This window comes from Urocitellus parryii, chromosome 14, assembly GCF_045843805.1.
Source record: "Urocitellus parryii isolate mUroPar1 chromosome 14, mUroPar1.hap1, whole genome shotgun sequence".
In the NCBI taxonomy this organism is placed as follows: Eukaryota; Metazoa; Chordata; class Mammalia; order Rodentia; family Sciuridae; genus Urocitellus; species Urocitellus parryii.
The window spans coordinates 23,923,411-23,946,256 of record NC_135544.1 but is presented as its reverse complement, the minus strand read 5'-3'; the positions used below and the strand labels follow the sequence as shown (position 1 = coordinate 23,946,256).

The 22,846-nt window shown below is 42.9% G+C and overlaps 1 protein-coding gene across 1 annotated transcript in view; it reads right to left on the bottom strand.

The window, feature by feature from the left end:
- The window catches only part of Pdgfrl (platelet derived growth factor receptor like), a 46,478-nt gene that overhangs the window by 15,376 nt on the left and 8,256 nt on the right, over nucleotides 1–22,846 (bottom strand). The window contains exon 2 of the mRNA XM_026389485.2: nucleotides 17,986–18,283. Coding sequence (XP_026245270.1) covers nucleotides 17,986–18,283 — 298 coding nt within the window. The remainder of the gene's footprint in view (nucleotides 1–17,985; nucleotides 18,284–22,846) is intronic.

The window sequence follows — 22,846 nt, the reverse complement described above, 5'->3', positions numbered from 1 at the left end:
GTAAGTAAAAGAGGCCATTCCTACCAGGAAAATAAACAGGCACATAAAAACCTAACACCTGGGAATAAGCCTACTGCCACCACGAAATCCTCATGCTGTATCTTTAGTAGGATTGGGGGCGGAAGGAAGGAAATGCACTGGAAAACATTTCTACATTTTTCCACCCCCTCTTCTGTGCAAACCATTTTAAACAGGAAACAAATTATTTAGCAGGATTACAGTTTAAGTACCTGGATTTAAAATGTCCATTTCTACTAATGGTCTTGCATAGTCCAAGCAGCATGCAGCCCAAAGGGTTGGGATATGGCCTAAGGCCTCCAGGTGCTGCATCTGTCATGAAGTGAAGAAAAGGATTCACTGAGCCCTAAGAGAGCTACTGTTTGTAAGGAAGCACTTCATCCCAAAGACCCTTGCTTTCTCTTTGCACCGCTGAATAACACCTGCAGGGGTGGAAGAGGTGAAGGATATAAATCTGAGTGAAGAAAAAGAGGTGCCGTGACAAAAGTGGAATAAGATTAGAAAAATTGGCATTAACTAGAGCAGCTCCAAACATCCCCACCCCTCAGCTCACCTTGGCTTTGTCTTTCACACTAGCACTTCCAGCCCTGCCTGCAGAGAGCTCAGTGACAGACAAGGCCAGAATGTGGACAGCATTTGTGCAAAACTTAAGACTCCTGGGGATTGGAGGTTTCCTCCAATGGGTTAGCACTTCTTGTTCCCATCAGTGAAGGGCTGAAGCTCCAGCATTCAGCCCGACCTACTCTTTTCTAGAGGTGGCCAAAGGATGGCACAAAGGAAGGAGCTGGCAGTTCCCAGAGTTAAGGGCCACTATGCTGCTCACCTTGGCAGTGACCAGGTAACTATTGTGGGATTCTCTCCCCAGATGCTGCAAGCTAAGAGCCAGGGGTGAACTCTGAGTTATAAGGTAATTATTCATCAGTACCATCCATACTTCATGAGCACAAATTAAATGGGAGGCACTGGATCGGAGAGGAAGAAGCAAAGATGTCTAGGCAGTAGTTGTCTACTCTCAAATTCCCAGTAGCAAGTACCCTGGGAATTCCAAGGATGATAACCAGGAAAAAGCTTCAAGGCCCAGAGGGACTTGGGATAAGGGAGGGATTTCAACACATGCAAACAGGAGACATGCATTCCAAAAGAAGGGCATCTCCTGAGAGGAGAAATAAGGAAGATCAGTGCACATCAAAGAAAGTTCTGATTGGCTGGGCTATGGTGAGATGGAGGGGCCATGTAAACCTTAAGATGGCGGACTTTAGATGTAGCCCGCAAAGACTCAAAATCCCACTCCACCATGACCTGTACACTCCCCTATGCTAGAGGTCCCAACCTCCAGAGTCTGGCAACACCTACCTCTTCAGACTTGTGGTAAAAACAATCATTCATGGTGTTTTACTCAGCTTTTTCGCTGCTGTGACTTAAAGACCCAACCAGAACAATTTTAGATCAGGAAAAGTTTATTTGAGGGCTCACAGTTTCAGAGGTCTTAGTCCATGGAAGGCCAGTTGCTTTCTTTAGGTCTCAAGGTGAGGCTGAGCATCATGGTGGAAGAGTGTGGCAGAGGGAAGCAGTTCACATCATGGTGATCAAGAAGCAGAGAGAGAGAGACTTCACTCCCTAGATACAACATATATACCCCATAGGCACGCCCCCAATTAACCACTTTCTCCAGCCACACCCCACCTGCCTCCAGTTATCACTCAGTTAATCCCATCAGTGATCAATTCGCTGATTAGGTTGAGGCTATGACCCAATCACTTCTCTTCCAAACCTTCTTGCATTATCTCACATGTGAGCTTTTGGGGGATACCTCACATCCAAACCATAACACATGGAGTGCTGGGCATTGTGTAAGCTCTTCAAATAAGTTTCGTAACTGCCCAGGGTCTGGAACAAGAGCTCCATAGAGTTTAGAGATTGTCATCATTATTATGGTCCCTTTTAATTCTCACAACCACATTAGCGTGGAGATACAATTTTTTTCTTGATGCTAATGAGGACACAGAAACTTAGAAAAGTAACTTTTCCAAAGTCTCCAGACGTGAAGTGGCAAAGTATCTAATCTAGTGCTGTATAGACACAGGTTTATTCATGTTTGTAAACGAAATGGGTATGGATTTCCATCCAATCAAAACGAAATGAACTAAGCAATTTTGATTGAGAGATGGTGCCTCTAACTTTCTTGTAAAGACGATTAACTATGATCATACCTACATCTTCACACGACAAACAAAAACATGAGTAATCTGATTAAATCAACCCAGTTTTCAAACTGATACCTCATTTTCTGTTTGATTTTGTTGTGCTCAGGATCAAACCCAGGGCCGTGCAGATGCTAGGTAGGTACTCTACCACTGAACTTCACCCTCAGCTCAACTACTCTCTAATTAAATCCACACCTAATCATCCAGTAACTAATTGAAGCAAACATTGTCAGGAAAACCAGTTGTTAAGAATCAAGTACAGGGGCTGGGATTGTGGCTCAGTGGTAGAGCACTTCCCTACCATGTGTGAGGCACTGGGTTCTATCCTCAACACCACATAAAAATAAATAAAGTTGTTGTGTCTATCTACAACTGAAAAAAAAATTAAAAAGAAGAACTCAGGCATGTTGGTGCACGCCTGTAATCCCAGCCGCTTGGGAGGTTGAGGCAGGAGGATCTTAGTTTTTAAGCCAGCCTCTGCAATTTAGCAAGTCCTTAAGCAACTCAGTGAGACCCTGTCTCTAAATAAAATACAAAATAGGGCTGGGGATGTGGCTCAGTGATCCAGTGCCCCTGAATTCAATCCCTGGTACCCCTCCCCCCAAAATAATCAAGTACGGAAGTGTCAGTATCCAAGATGCAGGTTACTTTTTCTTAATCCTATCAGCTGGTGGTGATGAAACCTGTTGGGAGTCTCCCTGAGAACTCTCCGGGCCTTTCAGACATGGCGGCAGGCAAATTGACAGTAGGTGGCTAGAAATCCCCGGGCCTTTCAGATAAGGAGCCCCTAATGCAACATGGCGGTGGGCAAGTTGCCAGTGAGCAGATAACAAGTTGTTTTGAAAACCTTCTAATTGGTCCTCCTGTCTTCTGTGCTAGTGGACAGTTCGTGCCCCCCATGAATCTTATGCAGGGTGGACGTGCATGCACAGTAAGGTGATGACCTGACCTTTACTATGATTGGCCCCGGGAGCTTCCTGGTTTAAGATAACAGACTCTCACTTTCTTTTTTTTTTTTTTTTTTTTTTTTTTTTTTTTTTTTTTTTTTTTTAAGAGAGAGTGAGAGGAGAGAGAGAGAGAGAGAGAGAGAGAATATTTTTAATATTTATTTTTTAGTTCTCGGCGGACACAACATCTTTGTTGGTATGTGGTGCTGAGGATCGAACCCGGGCCGCACGCATGCCAGGCGAGCGCGCTACCGCTTGAGCCACATCCCCAGCCCAGACTCTCACTTTCTATATAAGCTAGCACCAGCTTGCAGTAAAGTGCTTCATCTTTGTCACTGCTATCTGTGTGTGTGCATTTTAATCTCCGACGACGAACCTTGGCCTTTCAAAACCGATTAGAATAATAACTAAAACTTAAGTTGAGCCTAATATAAACATTGATATAAGCCCTTTACCCATTTTGACTTAATTGACCCTCAGGAAGCCCTGGGAGGGAAGTGCTATCTGTCATTCCCATGTTGGAGGGAACATACCAAGGCGAGACAGCTTAGGAAACTTTCCCAAGGTTATACAGGAAGTGCTGGAGCCACAGGAGAATTGGAAGCTCAGTTTAAATAACTTTCCTGGGGCCACTTAGCTATCTAGACTTAGATTTTCTGCCTTGGCCACTCTGTGTTCCCTACATTGGCATAAAACAAAAATATAAAGGGCCAGGTGAAAAGATCTTGTAATGCATCCTCCTTATTCAATATTCATTTCAACCATCAGTTGGTTAGCTTCCACCACATGTGAGACACTGTGCCAAGAACCAAGGGAGACGAAGACCCGTGGGTATTTGCTGGTCCTTGTTTCAAGTGTTTGTCGAGGGCCTGTGTTTACTCTGGGTCTCGATTTAAGAATGTGTCAGAAAAGAACTATTCCATGATGCTGCGAATGGAGCCATATGAACAGAGCCCAAATCCTGGGAAACAGACAGCTGGGCAAAACACATTGAAGCTGTCACCGTTTACATATTTAAAAAAAAAAAGAAAGAAAAAAAAGACATATGTGTGAGAACTCAGGAAGAACCAAATGTGCAAACTAAGGACCTTCAAAGCAAATAGAGGTCCCATATCAGAAACTAGGCTGAAATCTAACTGACCATCCACCTATCATCTGTCCTCTTGATCTATTATCTATCTCCATGTTTGAGTGCTATCCAAGAATCGTCTCCAAACTCTTGCACTTATAACTACAATATTTCTGTCCCAATGACAAGTTATGCTAATGTATGGCAAAGGCAATGAAGTCCTTTCTACGACAACAACTTATGCCAGTTCTCCTGTAGTACTGGGAAAGAAGCAACACTAGGCACTCTTCCATTCTCTCACAGGAGACCACATATGTGGAGTCCTTCTGGCCCTGCCAGCTTCTCTCATTTCTCCAAGTCCGTTCCTTGGCACTGGCTGGGTTCTTAGCACCATGCTGGGAGCTCCCCTCCCTACTTCCTCCCAGTCTTCCAGCCACCTGATGCTATCGTCCTTTCTGTCCAGTGCATCTGGCTTCTCTACCAAGGGAAAACTCCTCTTCCTCCTCAGATACTTCCTATGATTCTGAAAAAAAAATGAGAAGTGTCTATGTCCCTTTGACACCACAAACCAGAACCAGACCTGACATGCCCGAGATTCACCCAACTGAAAATACCATCAGGCCACCTAGAATAAAACACTTGTAGCCTGGGGCCAGATTCCACCCATAGGAACAGGACATTGCTACCTTGATGTTAGTTGTGCAATAACTGTGATTTTGAGGGCCACTACCAAGTTAAGATGGCGCCTGGCAGTATGCCAGGAGGAGTGGTTTGTGAGCCAAGGCCAGCCAGCCATTAAGATGATGAGGATTCCTTAATGACTGACTGCTGTGTTTAGATGATATCAATTAAGTTAAGCTGTGTGTAATTAGTTGGGTATATGTACCTCTGCGGTCTGGCAGAGAAGGGGCTCCTGCTACCTTGGGTGCCCGCTACTTTGAGTTCTCAGTTCCTACTGAGTTCACTCGCAATAAAGTGGTTCCTGCTTCAAACTTCAAGTTGCTTGTCACCTCTCGGTTATTTTGCCCAGCCGGACTTAGGCAGCCCAGCCGGACTACAGCATGTGATAGCAGAAAATGGGACAGAATCCAAGAGCCCACGAGACCCAAGACATTTAGTTAAATGTACTCTGGTATTGTAGCCACACGGCAGGAAAAGGATTCATGATACGTTAGGGAAAAGTTAATCATAACTGTGTGTTTCCTTATGTGTAAAGTTAACTCTGGAAGATTCTACACTACAGAGCTCATAGTGAGTATGTCTGGGATTTTTAGTGGCTTCCTTCTTTCTGCTTTTCTGTAGTTTGAAAATTTCTAAATCAAATGAGCACGTATTGTTTTGTCATAAGAAAAACTATAATAAAAGCAAAACAAGTTCAACTACTTATAAAACTGCAGAATCGATGCTCTATAAATGTGTAATCCTGCATGGCTCCTGTGTACTTTAAATACCTGGAGGTGACTTCTACATCATATCGCCTTTTTTAGAACATGAATTTCCAACAGGGTGGGGCCAGCAGGAATTCTTTTTCAGGTCTAAAAAAAAAAAAAAATCTGGGATATCATTCTATGCTTGTAAATAAAAATAATACCCATGGGAGTGCAGCCTGATTTTGTTCTCAGTCTGGCTCTCACACAGGGGGAGCTCCTTAGACGGGGCCACCTCCCTGTGGCTTCACCCTGGCCCTGCAAGCTCCTGGATCGTAGCAGGCCTTCCTTCTTACGTATTGGCCATTCTAATCCTACCATGTAAAGTGAGCTCCTCAACACTTCTCAGTGGGTGATGTGGGAAAAAGATCTCCCAGCTCTGCTCAGCTGAATGCCCACAGCCACATATTCTGGGAAAAATAGGCCCCGGAAAAGGAGTGAGGGCCAGAAGACAATGGAGCAAGCCTCTGCCACCCTTGTTAGAAAAACAATTGTTAATAGGCAAGCCTACAGTCACAGTGAATGTATTATGGCCAAGTCAGAAGAGTGAATTCAGAGGCCAAGGAGCCTGGGCGCATTCACACAGGGCATAGTGAATTTACTGTGAATAGAGGTCCACTATACTTCCTCTTGCCAACCTTTCCACAGTACCAAGACTTACCAGAATGCTCAAGAAATGTAATGTTTCGTTTATTTAACATTGTTTTAAAATAACAGCAGAAAACATTTTCCCCCTTCTTAATGGCTAGAATGGTAGTGGTGGGGAGTGCACTGGATCTTAGACTACCTGAGGATCATTAGCATGAATAGCCATCAGTGCTCTAGCATCACGGACAGTGTTAGTCAGCTTTCCATCACTGGGACAAAATACCTGAGATAATCAACTTTTAAGGAAGAAAGGTTTATTTGGGCTTAAAGTTCCAGAGGTTTCCATCCATGGGTGGTTGGCCCCTTACTTTTGGGCCTGTGGTGAGGAGGCACATGATGACAGGAACACATGTCAAAAGAAAATGCTCATCTCTTGGCAGCCAGGAAGTAAAGACAGAGTGAAGAAGGAGCTGGGGTCTAACACCCCCTCTCAAGGCCAAACTCCCAATAACTAATGGATATTCCACTAGGCCCATCTCTTAAATGCTCCACCACATCAGCATAGCCACACAGGCTGGTGGCAAAGCCTTTAATACTTGGGCCTTTGCGGAACATTCCAGGTCTAAACTAACATGAATATGGAGTTTGTAGGAGATTGACACATGAGTCTAAAACATTCTCTTAAAATAATTAATTAATTAAAGCATTAAAAAAAACCTCCTGAAAACCTGGCTGCTTGCTTATGATTTACCTCTTTGGGGTACAGTAATGTGAATAAAAATAGCTCATCATCCTTGAGATAGTTGACCATGTGTGCCAACCACTTTGCAGGAATGACCTCATTCTCTCCTGACAACACAATGAGACTGGTTCTATTATTACCCTCCCCCACCCATGTCCTGGACAGAGCACAGCTGTGTTTTCCTGAACACCGAACAACCTGAACACTGTGAGAACATTTAGTACACTAGAGAAGTCTTTCATCCCGCCACCCCCCGAGGTCCATCTCCAGGCACATGTTGAAGGACCTGGTGCTGGTGCCGGGGAGTCTGGGAGCAGACAGCTCCACCTTTGGGATTGGATGAGTTATTTGTTTTTAATTTCTGGGGTAGAAAGTCATTTGAAGAAATGCATCCGAGTTTGGTGGCAGTGTAGGCTTTAGATTCACCACTGCAAACCAATCCAGACTCATCTCCAGGTAAGGACAAAGACACAGGGAGAAGAAAGAAACTCACCAGGAAACAAAAACTAGCTTTGAAGGAAAGTGAGTTTAAACTTAAAAGAGCCAGGTGCAGTGGTGCATGCACACCTGTAACCCCAGTAGCTCGAGGGAAGCTGAGGCAGGAGGATCACAAGTTCAAAGCCAGCCTCAGCAACTTACGGAGGCTTTAAGCAACTTGGTGAGACCCTGTCTCAAAATAAAAAATAAAAAAGGACTGAGGATGTGGCTCAGTGGCTAAATGCCCCTGGATTCAATCCCTGGTAGCAAAAAAAACCCAAACAAACAAAATACCTACAAGATACCAACCTAACAATGTGAATGTGCTGTATACTTAAAAATGACTAAGCGAATCATATATTTTTAATAAATTTTTAATTATTTGTTTATGTGTACTGAGGATGGAATCCAGTGCCTCACACGTATCAGGCCAGCCCTCTACCACTAAGCCCCAGCCTCAGCTCTCTTATGTATATTTTATCAAAACAAAATAAATCAGGGGAAAAAGCTACCTTCCTCTTACTATAACACCATGGTGGTGTTCACAATATTTACCAAAGTCTGTGCAGATTCTCAACAGTGGGATTCTTCTGTTTGTAAACATCTTTCTTCTTTTAAAACGTGTCCCTGAGCTCTCTCTTTGCAGGCTGGAGAAACTGCAGAGCCTGGCCCCGAGCCCGCCGTCTGCTTCCTCAGCCCACCCGCCTTTGTGTTGTCCGTGGGTGGAGTAAGCGGCTACCAACTGCAGCCAAATGAAAACCCAGATGCCTTCCCTTCTCTCTAGAAGCTATTTATTGTTTTCAGAGGAACCAGCCATCAGAGAGATCTCCTGTGCTCCACCCACTGCTCCGACTTCCAGTTCTTGACTGAAAAACACCAACATCCCACCAGAAACATCCTGAAAGACAATGCTGGGATGCTATTTCCTAGGGAGCAGGACCCAGGGGTACCACCCCATCAGCCCAGCTTGTCTGCATAATCTCCAGCTCCAATCTCCAGCAGCCCCTGGTCCCTACCAGCACAGATTTACTTAAGCCATTGGACAGGCCTCTGTATTTCTTGTGTCCGTCCTTGGCTCAGCACTATGTCAAGAAATCGCCTGCTCTCAACCCTGGGAGTGTGTTACGATGAGGTTGAAGAAATAAAGTGTTTCTGGAGAAGATGGAAATGAAACATGTTGATGCACCAATGGGGCTCAAGGAGATGATCTGGAATAGTCTCCTGATGTGTTTTATGTTGGCAGCAAAATAAAAATAAAAAGTTTAAATGCTCTTGTCGAGAAGCATTAGGTCCATGAGTCTGTCTAAAGGCCCCAGTTTGAGGGAAGCAATGTGGGGTGCATGGAGGGAAAGGGGGCAAACCTGGGACTGGGAAGAGACATCGCTGTCTTTGTCCCAAAGGCAGCCTCAGGGTGGAACACCAGCTCTCACACTGTGGCTTTATATGCCTCTGCAATTTTTATGTGTGCACATTTGTAAAGGCCTTGAGTCGAGAGCTCACAACTGCCCTAGATTTCACTCTACATTGCTCAACTTGGCTAACAAGGCCCTGCGTGTTCTGCTTCCGGCTCACTTCCCAGCATCCTCTCACCTCCTTAGTAACCTCCTCTGGGCCTTGCCTCTAGACACCCTACTTTCCCCCTCAATGTTCCAGGTGCTACACTCTTCTCACATCTAGGTTCTTCCTACATGCTGCTCCTTCCTTCTGGAATTTTCTTACCTTCTTCTGCACCCTCCTTTACCTGGTTGACTCTCAACCCTCAGATATCAACTTGAGTTTTCACCTCCTTGATGTTGTATTTCTATAAGAAAGTCACGCACACAATGATATTAAAATTGCTTATTTGACAGTCTGTCTCCCCCATAAGATTAAAAACTCCATGGGAGGCTCTATATATTTTGCTCCCCAGCTAATTTCATATTCAGCATCTACCTAGCACAGGACCTTGAACATAATAATCCTTTAAAATTATTTTGTTGTTGTTGTTGTTGTTGGAAAAGAGGGAGGGGGCAGAGGACCCAAGAAACAAAGTGTTAAATAAATGATCATAACTACTATCAGGTAAGAAAAAAAACAAAAATTATTGGGCCCCATGGCTCATACCTGTAATCCCAGCAACTAGGGAGGCTGAGCCAGGAGGATGGCAAGTTCAAGGCCAGCCTTGGCAATTTAGTGAGACCACAAAATAAAAATATTTTAAAAAACTGGGGGTGGGGGGCATAGCTCAGTGGTAGAGCGCCCTGCATTCAATCTCTAGTACCGCAAAAAAAAAAAAAAAAACAAATCAAACAAAATAAAAACCTCTTTGCTGTTACTGATCTTAAAGAAAGGGGTTATCTATATGATGAGGATGGACTGAGTGTAGTAGTGAAAACTGAATCAATTTCAGCACCTGAAAATACAGAAAATCCTAAAAATAGAATCTTCAGCGTATTACTTTCAGCCTCCAAGGAAGCAACCAAATGATTCAAAGTGGCCACTGATCTTGAAAGACGCAGCAGGGCTCACAGCTATTCATGACTACATTCCTGTGTGGATACATAAATTTACATCACATTTTAAAACAGACTTGCTGAGTTGGAGATGTGGCTCAGTCCATGGTAGAGGGCTTGCCTGGCTTTCATGAGGCCCTGGGTTTAATCCCCAGTACCACAAGTAAATGAAAAATAAATATGTTGGTAAATCTAATTCCTTATCAATTAAAATATAACTTGAAACTGTGACCACTACATAGGCTAACAGGATAAAAGAACCACACGCAGAAGTGTGCATTCTTTGCCAATCAGTACTCATTAGAAATCTTTCTCAAGAAGACAATGATAGCACAGCTGATGCCTGCCACCTAGTGGGAATTCTAATGATGACGTGGTTTTTGTAAATATCAGTTTCAAGGCTGTCCCAAGCAGGAAGTAAATGCAAAACTCTGCATAAGCATATCCTCTTAATTTCTGGTTTGAACCATAAATTTAAAATCAGATTCATTACTCTGATCTAGAGCTAAAAAAGCAGTCAACAAATCTATCCTCTCTGAAGCTACCTTCCTCAGACCAAGAGTGACCCTGGAGCTAAATTTATCCCACTGGACAAATCACAGCCCTGGAGAGGTCAGCAGCTATACCTAAGGAACCAGGGGGCCTGGGTTCTAGAACTCACACCCACCACCCGATTGTCACTCTCTGTCTATCTGTCCTCTATGACTCTGTTCCCTTCTGAGTGGTCACCGGATGCTGGGGAAGATAGAGGGGAGGGATCGGGTGACTGTGTAACAGGTACAATGTTACAGTTAGATAAGAGGAAGCTGGTGTTCCGATGCACAGCAGGGTGACTATGGTTGCTATAGATATTTCATGATATCTACAAGGAAGAAATTCGGATGTTCCTACCACTAAGAAAAGATAAATGTATGAGGTGATGGGTATGCTGAATATTGATTTGATTATTATACAATGTGCTGGGCACACCCGTGAAAAAGCAGATAACACAATTAATAAGACAGTAGAGTCATTGTGGTTGTTGTAGGAAAAAGTAAGAAAATTCTAGAAATAATTAGATAGTAGTATCATTGTTTGGATATGGAACTGAGAAAGATGCAAGGGTCCAAGGTGATTCCCAGGTCTTGGGTCAGAGGCAGCTGGATGGATTATTGCCATTCACTGAATTGAAGGGCACAGGAGAACCAGGTGTGGAGGAAGATCATGAGCTCAGGTAAGTTTGAAAAAAGAGGCTCATGGAAGACCCCAGGGGATATGGTGAGCAGGCATGTGAAGAGACCAATTTGTAGCTCAGAAGAAGCATTCAACTATAACACGTGATAAGCAGAGGGCATTTGTCAGAATATAGTGAGAAGAGGGCACAGAACCAATACTCAATGTCTGGGAAAACTGGAGCAGGTGAAGGAGACTGCAAAGAGGGGCTAGTGAGACAGAAAGAAAATCCTATAAGAACACAGTGCTGTAGGTGCCAAGAGGAGAAGGCTCACCCCCCCCATGAGTGGACCTGGTGGAGCAAGTCACACGGGGATGGAGAGTGACCTCTGGCTTCAGAGACCTTGTTGGCCTGGTGATGCGTCGTCTGTGGAGTCATGGAGCCAGGAGGAGGTGGAAGGAAGGATGCACAGGAAAAATGTGAACCAGGAGTATAGGGTCTGGCAGTGAAGGTGAGAAGAGAGAGGAAGGTGGCTACAGGTTGCCTGGCGGTCAAGGCCTGATTCTTAATTTGGTGAAGACTTACAGAAAGGATGGACCCAGTCAAGATGGAGAGGTTGAAAGGCCAGATCAGAGAGGTAATAACTAATGTGTTAAAGTTCACAAGAAATATGTAGGGATCCAGGGCACTAATACAACTTTGGCGTTAGGAGGCAAAACCCTTCTTCCACTGTGACTGAGAGAACAGGGAAGGAGAATACGTGATAGGGGAGGTTAAGGTAACTCTAGCTACAATTTCTCCATAAATTGAGATAGCTTCTTTAGTTCAAAGTGAGAGAGATGGAGGGAAGCAGAGTTTTAAGAAGACAGAACATGTGCCCTCTCCAATGAAATATATTCAGCTTTCCGACGCTGAATTAAGGTGACCACAGTCTAATGGCACCCATCTGGGCAGCTTTGTGGCTTCCACCAGCAGAGCTCAGTGACCACATGCTGACAGAGAGGGCAGATGAACAGGTTCCTTTGAGATGAACAGCTTCCAAGCAGGAATGAAGGAGGAACAGAGAGCAAAAGAATTTAGAACACATCCTAGTGTTATAGAAATAACGGACCCCAGAATCTAAGAGAAAGAAGTGAAGACAGAACAGGGCAGGGTGGATAAAGGGAGAGAGAAGAGAACGTCAACTAACAGCTCTACAAAGTCAAGCATTGATAGATTCTGAGACATGGGGATATGCATGTGGCACAACACTTTAGGCAGAAAATACAGTAACACTAATTGGTTGCCTATCTGACCCTCCTCTCACTATATGAAGTACACACTTGAGCTCAAAGCAGTTATTTTAAAATATTGAATGAATGAATGCATGATGAGGAACTGGTTCCTGACATGAGCAGGAGTCTCCAAAAAACCAAAAAACATTCCCTGAGGTCTGGTGTGCGTGTCACTGTTCTGGGTGCTCAGAATCTGATGATGAGCCCAACAGACATGGGATTTTCCCCAGGGGGCTCCTTCTTCTGTGAGGGAAGACAGACATAAACACCACGTTGCAAAATATCAACTGACATCAGTACACACCTTGTTGAGAAAGAGGTATACAAATCTTCTTGGATCCTCTATATGGGAAGCCAATTAGGCCATGCACAATTCTTATTTGTGTGAGTTCTGGGCAGAATTAACTATCCCAAAGAATCAACAGATTAGTGTCCTTGGTAAATATACTCTGCCTGGTAACAATTCATTAAAATTCACTGAATGCCTACCATGGCTCATACATTCTGTTGGTAGCACCTACCATATGTAATATTATCTCATATTCCAGACGCAGAAACTGGGTCCTAGAGAAATTATTAATCAAAAGTCACTTTTGTTGATTAGTGGTAAAGGCAGGATTCCAACCTAACTGGGCCTCAGTCTGGCTTCTTTGTTCCAGAACACATTCAACTCTTCATTCTCATAGAGCAAATGTGTGAAATAACACATTTTCTTTCCTTATGATTTGGTTAAGGAAATTGAATGCTTCTCTCTCTCAGTGTTAGACATATAAACAATCACAGCAAGAGATTTATATAAAAATACTTATAATTACACAAATTATGATAGTAAAATTTCTCTCAAGGCAGCCACAAATTGGGAACCAGGTGAGCAAACAATGCTTTATTAAGTTAATGGAACATAATATTATTACGAAAATGATAAATAGTTAGACTACATGTATATATATATATATATATATATATATATATAATTATTGCTGGTTAAAATATTTATGCCAATGTACTGAAATATTGGTTTCAAAATTCATTTTCTCAAATCCCAGTTTCACAGCTGTGAGGGTTCGCAGAGACCATCTTGTTTTATAGTCTAAGAAACTGGAGCAGTATTGAAGCTAAAACATTGGGACAAAAAAATTCATGGGTCCAGATGGATTTCTGCATCCTTCAGTTCTAAGGAGAGGCCAACTTACTTATACTGGAGTGGGTAATTTTCTTTTGTTTATATCATGTTTAAATCAACTATCCAAAAATGTTATGCCATATATATTAATGCATTCAAGCATTTAGTAAGTGACTATGTCATGCCCATCACTTTGGGGAAAACAAATGTATATAACATTTATATCCACATAGGTCCTATTTCACTTACCTGGGGCTCTGAAAGATAATTAGACCCCTTTCTTCTTCATAAATTGCTGCCTCTGTATGCATGCTTTTATAGATCAGTGACAAGAACAGCTCACACTTTAGTAGGAAAAGATGAAGTATTCAGATTGTTTGGATAAATGTGGTAACTAACATTAAACTTGGTTCCAGAAAGCTACCAATATCGGTTAACACCACCAGGCTCTGTTGGAAGCACACCTGGGGAGCTTCCAACCCCACAGCAGTCAATGCTGGAAAGAACTAATTCCACAGGAAAAGAAAACACGTGAAGAATTCTTCTCTGCTGTCCAAAGGCGCCACGTTCTGGGAGCAATGTCAAGAGTCCGTTTCTTAAATTTCTAGTGTCAAATAAATTGTGGCTTTTTTTGGTTGATAGAGAGGTAGGAGTAGATGTTTTTCACATTTCATAAGATCTTTGGGGGCCCCCATCTGTCTTTACTTTCTTATAAGGCCCCAACTGTGCATCAAATAAATGCTATTTAATGTCAAAAAGTCAAATGGATTTTTTTCAACTCCCATATATTCCTTTTCAATTCAGATTCATGCTCCTTAAAATGTTTTCAAACATATTTCATCATAAAATTCAGATGTAACTTGGAAAATACTCTTAAAAAATACTAAATCTTCAAGCACCAAACCCTCTAGGTGTAGGGTACTTTTTATAAGTGAAAAAAAAATAAATGTTTAGAGTAAATTACCTCAATTCTGGTTTCAAAGAAGTATGTAAATCTGATTTCAGTAAATTAAGTAGTTTAAAATACACATGTGATAAATCTCACTTCTGGGAGTATAACAAAGGAATTAAGAACAAGATGTCAATGATATATGTGCACATGCATTCACTGAAACTTTGATCAGAATAATCAAAATGTAGAAGCAAAGTAAATGTCCATCCATGGATGAATGGATTTAAATATCTCTGTATCTATCTATCTATCTATCTATCCTATCCGTCCATCCATCCATCTATCTATGCATGAAATATTATTTAACCTTAAACAAGGAGAAAATCTGGGCCTGGATTGCAGCTCAGTGGTACAGTATGGTCTTAGCATGCTCAAGGCTGGGGCTTAACTCCAACACCAGAAAAAATTAAGAAGAAGGAGTCCTGTTGTGCTACCATGAGTACACTAGGCTAAGTGAAATAAGCCAGTCACAAATAGCCAAATACGACATGGTTCCACTTCTATTGTTATAAAGTAGTCAAATTCATAGAAACAGAGCAGCATGGTGATTTCCAGGGCTGGGATAGGGAAGAGAGAAAACAGAATTTTTCAGTGGACATAGAGTCTCAGTCCTGCAAGTCTCAGTTCTAGAAGTCTGTTGTATTAAAAACTGTTAAGAGTGGGCTGGGAATGTAGGTCAGTGGTAGATCCCTTGCCTAGCATGCCCTGGATTTGATCCCAGGCACAACACACACACACACACACACACACACACATACACACACACACACACACACACACACCACACATACACACACACACACACACACACACCACACAAATTATTAAGAGGATAAATTTACATTATGTTTTTTTTTAAAACACAAATACATGTGTATTTAAAAAGCAAATATATGTAGTATTAAATCTCTCCAGATTTGTACCAAGCAGGATATACATACATATTCTCTCTCTCTCTCTCTCTCTCTCTCTCTCTCTCTCTCTCTCTCTCTCTCTCACACACACACACACACACACACACACACACAAATTCTTCAAGTATGGAGAGGGGAATGGGGAAAATTGATTGACTCTCTCACTTTCTGGTCACCATTCAACCAATCAAACCTTAAAAAAGACTCTACAGGGGCTGGGGTTGTAGTTCAGTGGTGGAGTGCTAGCCTTGCACATGTGAGGCACTGCCTTTGATCCTCAGTACTACATACTAAATAAATAAATAAATAAAGTTTTTTTTAAAGACTTTACAGTGTTACATCGTGATGCTGAAGTGTAGGGTCAGAATAAATATGCAAAAGAGGTCTTATACAAGAGGATGGATACCTAGATGCATGTATTTTAGTTTATTTTCTAAGGTGTGTGTGTGTGTGTGTGTGTGTGTGTGTGTGTGTGTAAGAAAGAAGGGCATATGTATTGGGAAGATGGGAGGTTATTGTCATTTGGTCATTAAATAGATAAAGCTAAATACCTAGCACTCAAAGTTTCAGGAAAAAGTAGGTGTAAGTATGCAGAGAGCAGGAAGGAGGAAGGCCAGCTACCATGGGCCCGCACACCCTGAGAAAGCCGAGCCTGGGCTGAAGGGAGCCAGGTGAGGAGGCACCAAAAGTTCCGCAGGCAACAGAAGCAGCAAGCTTTGAAGACCCAGGGTCCTGGTGCTTTTAACGTCCCCGAAGCCCAGGTCAGGAGAGCAGAGATATTAATGTGGAGGTCGAAGGGGACGCTAAGAAAAAGTAGAGATCAGGAGGGTCTCAGTGCTTGGGGTTGGCTCTACTTGATCCCAGTGCAAACCACAGAGTAGGAAGTGACATGACCAGCTCTGCCTTGGTTAACATCTCACTGTTTGGAGAAGGGGACAGGAGGAGGACCTCCCTGGGTGTGGTTAAGAAGGTGCCCCCAGAGGGTGGGGCTGTAGCTCAGTGGTGGAATGCTTGCCTGGCACATGTGAGGCCCTGGGTTCCATCCTCAGCACCACATAAAGATACATAAATAGAAAATAAAGGTATTGTGACATCTACAACTACAAAAAAAAAAAGTTAAAAAAAAAAAAGAAGAAGAAGGTTCCCCAGGGTATGGCTAAGAGGTACACCTGGGTGTAGCTGAGGGCAGCCTGGGCGTGGCTAAGAGGGTACACCTGGGTGTGGCTGAGGGCAGCCTGGGCGTGGCTAAGAGGGTACCCCTGGGTGTGGCTTCTTAGAGGAACAGGAATGAAACCACGTGGAAAGAGCACAGGTTTATGTTTGTTGAGAAGGCTGATTTCACCTGGCGGGTGGACATGAGGAGTAAGGGAGTAAGCAAAAGATGCTGCTGAGTTTTCTGGCTGAGCCACTGAGAGGATGGTGATGTCCTCGCAGGCTTGAATTTCGGTGGAGGAGGAATTTGTGCAGAAATATATGTCTGTTATGAACAAGCAGAGTTTGAAATGCCCTCCTTCTACATTCTTTCTTCCTCCCATTCCAGTCATCCCAGATAATACTCTGTATTTCTTATCATAAATCATAGAAAACAAGGCTGGAAAAAAATCTTGGAAATCATTTGATTTCATTCTATGCACGAGGAAACTAAGATCCAAAGGATTTAGGAGAATTCCCCAAAGATATACAGGATTCTAACCCCAAACACACTTCTTGACCCATAGCCAGTACTCAGGGCTCCTTCCTAGTACCCTGGGAAGGTCCTCTCAGCAGTTTTGTTTGTTGTGATCCTGGCGATGGAACCCAGGGCCTTGTTCGTGCTCAACCACTGGGCCACATTCCCAACCCCTTTTCATTGTCATTATCTTAAATTTTTTTTTTTGTTGTTCACACTGGGGATTGAACCCAGGGGCACTCTACCACTGAGCTACATCTTTAGTCCTTTTTATTTTTTTATTCTGAGACAGGGTCTCACTAAGTTGTTGAGGCCTTCAACTTGTGATCCTCTTGCCTGGGTTGCTGGGATTCCACCCGTGTACCACTGCACCCAGCTCATTCATTGTCATCCTCTTGACTACTTGCCCTGAACAAGAAGCTCAGCCTCCTGAAGTACTCGCTTCAACATGAGAAATATTTGGCCTTCTTACCAACTCAGGCAGCTTTGTCTGCGAAAGTTCTACATTCACAGAAGTAAAAATAATCAGACACAATAGAAAAGTTTAAAAATAGTGAAAGTTATTCCCTGGTCAATTTAGCCACAGAAATCTCATTAGGTCATTTCAGCTTTCACTATGATTACTTAAAAACAACATAAATCATTGAGTACATTTTCACTAATCTACACATCAGTTTTGACTAAGGAGTACCTTCAATCTCCATTTCTGTGCATTAGAGTTGCCCATAGAACTTCATTCTTTCAACCAGCGTCAATAGGATTTGCAACAATTCTTTTCTGAAGATATAAAATCTACAGCTTTTGCTCACTGAGCTTTCATTTTTACAACCTATTAGAGTAAAACGGTAGATGCCAGAAACAACATAATATCGAATGAGGGAACAAAACCCAAAACTTGACCCAACACAAGTTAAACAAGAACAAAAGAATGCTTACCTGAGGCGGGAATCCTTAAAGGTGTCAAGATATTCAGGGTAACTCCATGCGATTTGGCTTCCTTTACATCGAAGCTCTACCGTTTGACCTGCCATCAGACTCAGGGTAGCAGCGGGTTTCTGGAAGCGACCTTTTTCCATCACTTGCATCATGATAGACTGAGTCTTTGGTGTGGAGTCAGCTGAGTCCCTATCTTTGATTTTAGGAATTTTGGGTTTCACCTTTTTGTTGGTAGGTTTGATTCTGTTCTCTCCTTGCTCTTTTGGACGCTTGTTCTTGGGAGGGTCTTGGCCAGCAACTGTGCAAATGGGAGGAGAGAGAAGTGGGCTAGCATTGTGACATCCCCGGAGTATGTGAAAGCCCAAGTGGGTAATCTTTTAATACCCCTCTTGTCGGATCTTAAACCTCCAGCCTCCAAGACTGAGAGAAAATAAATTTTTGTTGTTTAAGCCACTCAGTGTATTTTGTTACAGCAGCCACAGTGTTAATGGCAGGAGTTGGAGTTGGGCTCATGTTCCATAGAGTTGAAGAATGAACAGAGTTGGGAATGCCTCCAAGGGGTTAAGGAGATTCTAAACTAGGATTGAGAAGAGCCGATGGTACTGGCCTTGGGCAACCCCAAGATGAAGCACTGACTCCTGACCTAGAGGAGCCTCAGGTCTTCCAGCCTCCAGGAATACCCACTCCCCCTCCTTATGCTGGGGCCTGGACCGGAGAGAGAACCCCAAATCTGGTTTGGCAGGAGGAGCTTCCTAGCAGACCTTAGGAGTAACTCCGAGTACCGCTGGTGGTCAGTGCTGGACAGCAGCACCTACAGGTTTCTGTGGGAATCCACAGCAGGGAAGTTGGTCCAGAAAGTTTGCCTGGAAGAAACAACACCTGGAAAGGAAGTTTGGACTCCCTGTACACTGCATCTGAGTTAGACAGTCCTACGCTCCTACCTAGCTCTGGGAGTGTCAGCAAGTCAAGGAGCAGCTGAAACCACAAAGGCAAGGGGCAGATCTGATGGCCTCACTATGTCAAGACCTAGCCAGATGTCTCACCTTCTTGAGGCCCAAAGAGCAGTCAACCATTCTAAGAGATGGCCTCCTCACTCATTCCTGCCCACCTGTCCCCCCCTGGACTTGGAGTTGGACCTTTGCATTGAATGCCTCTGGCTGATGAGGATGGACTTCTGCTGAACTGCCCCATCACTTTAATAAGAAGGAAAAAACTCCAGGCAAATACCAATCTAGGACTATGAGGACAACTCGGTGGCTCAAGGAGGAAGAGGCCTGTGATTGGACCACCGCTCTCCTCTACACCAAGATGGCCCCTCCAGCTTTGCTTATGATCAAATGCAGCAGAAGTGACAATTATTTGTGAAGGGAAAGCCAATAATACTAAGCAGCCATTAAAAAGGAGAACCAGCTTTTCCTCTACCAAAAGTAAAACAAGACTGTGCCTGTGGAAAGGAAGGAACAAGGCAGACTGGTGCCAGGAGGGGGACTGAGAGAATGGGTGAGGGTCCAAGGACATGGCAGAGAGGAGCCAGGGAGAGGATGAGCTCACAATGTGTGGCTTTATTGCCAGCTCAGCTCCACAGCCAACATCCATCTGCTGTTCAATAGCCCCAGGCACTTGTGAGACTTCCAACAGGACGAATTAGCAGTTAGGATGGGCTAGATTATGCTGCAGTAAGGATATGCCCCCTCCCCAAATCTCAGTGGCTCAAAATAGCAAAATGAAGGAAATATCTGAACTCACAGTATCTTGGCATCAAATGTATGGGTTTTTCCCATCAAGAAATTATCCAAGTCTCTTGATACTAACTAATAAGGTGTCCTATTATTCACTTCAGTTCTGATACTATCTACCTAGCGTAAGCATAGACCCTGTGTTCCTGGAAGAGGCCTGAAGATCCCAACAAATTAGGTTCAGTCACTCACCCCAAAAACAAATGGAAAAGTAATAGTGAAAAGCAGGAAAGGAACTTTAATTAGTATAGCTATACTGGGAAGACAAAGAGGATGAGTATTTCCAGTTCTATCTTCCAGGGTACTGGTATGAACTTCCAGATTATATAGATAAAAACTAGAGAGATGCACAGTCAAGCAGTCTTGGGAAAACTATGGTGGATCATTATCTCAGGATTAGTAAGGTGGGGCCTGATCTAAGATAAGAAAGTTGCAATTGTCTGAGAAGGAGTTTGCACTCATGCAAGATGTTTATCAATCAAACCCATCCTTCCTTGAATCCAAGGTGACTCAGATGCAAAATGGAGACAGAGATGCCAAGTTTTTAATTTGTGCTTTTAGCTACCCATTGGACATTCCCAGGCCCAAGTGAACAGCCTAACTCCTTGTTACACCCACAGGTTAAGGGCCCAGTCACAGGAGTTGCTCTCATATTAGATGCTACTGAGTCTCTGGTGCTTTTGGCTAACTGGATTACAAATCAGGGATTCCCATGACCCCCTCCTCATGTTTGATAATTTTCTAATGACTCATAGAACTCAAGGAAACACTTCACTTGTGTTTACCAGTTTATTATAAAGGATACAAATGAACAGCCCAAAGCAGAGGTACACAGGGCAATATGGAGGGACATTTGTGTTCCCGTGCTCTCTCCAAGCACACCATCCTCCTGCACCTCATAAGTTTAGCCCATGAAGCTCTCCAAACCCCTTTACTTAGGGTTTTTAATGGAGTTTCCATTATGTAGGCATGACTGATTAAATAACTGGCCATTGGTGATTGAACTCAATCTGCAGCCCCCATCTCCTTGCCAGAGCTCAGGGAGTAGGGCTGAAAGTTCCAATCCTCTAATCACATGGTTGGTTCCACTGGGCAACAGCCTCATCCTCTAAAAATCACCTCATTAACATAAACTCAAGTATAGTGGAAGGGGCTTATTGGATTTTTTTTTTTAAAGGTATTCTCTCATCCTTCTAATTCAGGAAGCTACAACTGCTCAGAACTGTGGACAAAGACCAAAAATATATTTCTTCTTAGATCACGGTATCACAGAAGGTTAATTTTGCTCATTGCACATACCCATAAAGTGTTGACTGGACAGGTCATCCTTACACAAGGACCTCCTCTCACCTCAGGACCCAGGCTAACAGAGCAGCCACCAGAACACTGCCAGACACCAAAGCAGAGGAAAATGGAAGAAGAAGATTTCTCACTGCTTTTGAAGCTTCAGTCTAGAAGCTGTTATTGACCAATTCACCTGTTATTGACCCAAATAAGTCATATTTAACTTCAAGGGAGGTAAATGCAATACTACCATGTTCTCAGAAGAAGACCTATAAATTATGGTAACCAGAGCTCTAAGGACTCACACCCAGGGTCTGCAGATGAAGCCATGAAGGAAAGAGTAACTTACCCTGAACAGGTGGAACTGAACAGGTCATGATTTTCTCTGTGAGCAGGGCAGCAATGGGCCTTCCCTCTGATTATTTGTATATGCATAGGAACTTGGAGGAAGCAAGGAATCTGGTTGCTCCCAAAACAAAGAATGTAAAGAAAAATCTTTGGTTTTTCACTTTATACACTTTTGTAATGTTAGGAATTTAACCATACAATTAATTTTGTGTGGATTAATATATGAAACTCAGCATACCCGCCCCAACTATTAAAGAATTGAGTGCTTCGATTTACAATAGCCAAACTACAGTACTAATCTATGTGTCCATCAATGGATGAATGGATGAAGAAAATGTGGTACAGATACACCATGGAGTTTTACTCAGACATAAAGAAGAATGGAATTTTCTCATTTGCAAGGAAATGGGCAAAATAAGCCAAATGCAAAAAGTACAGGGTTGTATGTTTTCTCTCAAATGTGGAAACTAAAGAGGAAAAAGGAAAAGAAAGGTGTGTGTGTTGGGGGGCGGGCAGGAAAATCAGTAGATGAAAGGGAAAGGAGTGGTGGTGGAGGGGAAATACTGTGGAATGTCATTGGCCAAATTATATTGTTATATTTTGTGCATCTACAAATATGTTGCAACAAATCCTGCTATTACACACAATTGTAATGGGAAAAATACCCTCTTTCTCATTGTCAAAACTGTTTGCATTAATTATCACAAATAATCATTATTCATTCATTCTTTAGTTTAAACAATTTTAAAGGAATATATTTCAGCTTCAAAAATATTATTCAAATTCAGCAAAATATTTGACATATGAACTAAAATTTGCCCTTATAAATAAAAAAAATATTATTCCTTGTAGTTCATTCAAAATCTGCTTTTGGTCTTATTCATCCCTGAGTTCTCACTGTTCGGTTTGAGTCTACCATTTAAATGCAGAGTCTTGGAGTCTCATGGGACTGGAGACCCAACTAGCTCCAGAAGTGTACTCAAAAGACTTTGCGCCATAGCAAACTCTCTTTCAAAATGAAAGTGTAAAGTGGATTCTAAATTTGTCAAGAGCTGACAACATTCATGCAGAATACAAGGTCTCTTAAAGAAAAAGTGCTAAACAGATGCTAACTTAAAGCTTACAGATAAGTTATTAAAACTAAACATTAACTGTAGCAATGGTTCAGAGTTGAGCCAATGAAATATACTTGGAGGAGGAGGATCTTATCACCAACGTTGTCGAGAGTTGGCAGCAAATAGAGATAATTAAAAAGCTGACCTACTTTAAGTTGGCGTTCTTATTGTTTTGCCTTCTCTTCAGACAATGCACCCTTTATTACCTGTCTCAGGGAGAGTTGCTCCCATGGCCCTGCCCTTGGCAGGCCACTGGGCTCTAGAAACCTCAGCAAAGTCTCCTATAGCCGTGCCGTTGTCCACTCACCAAGGATAAAAAGGCGAATAGGCACCTAAGTTTCAGCTGGACCATCTGTCTGCATAAGCTCAAAGGGTGAC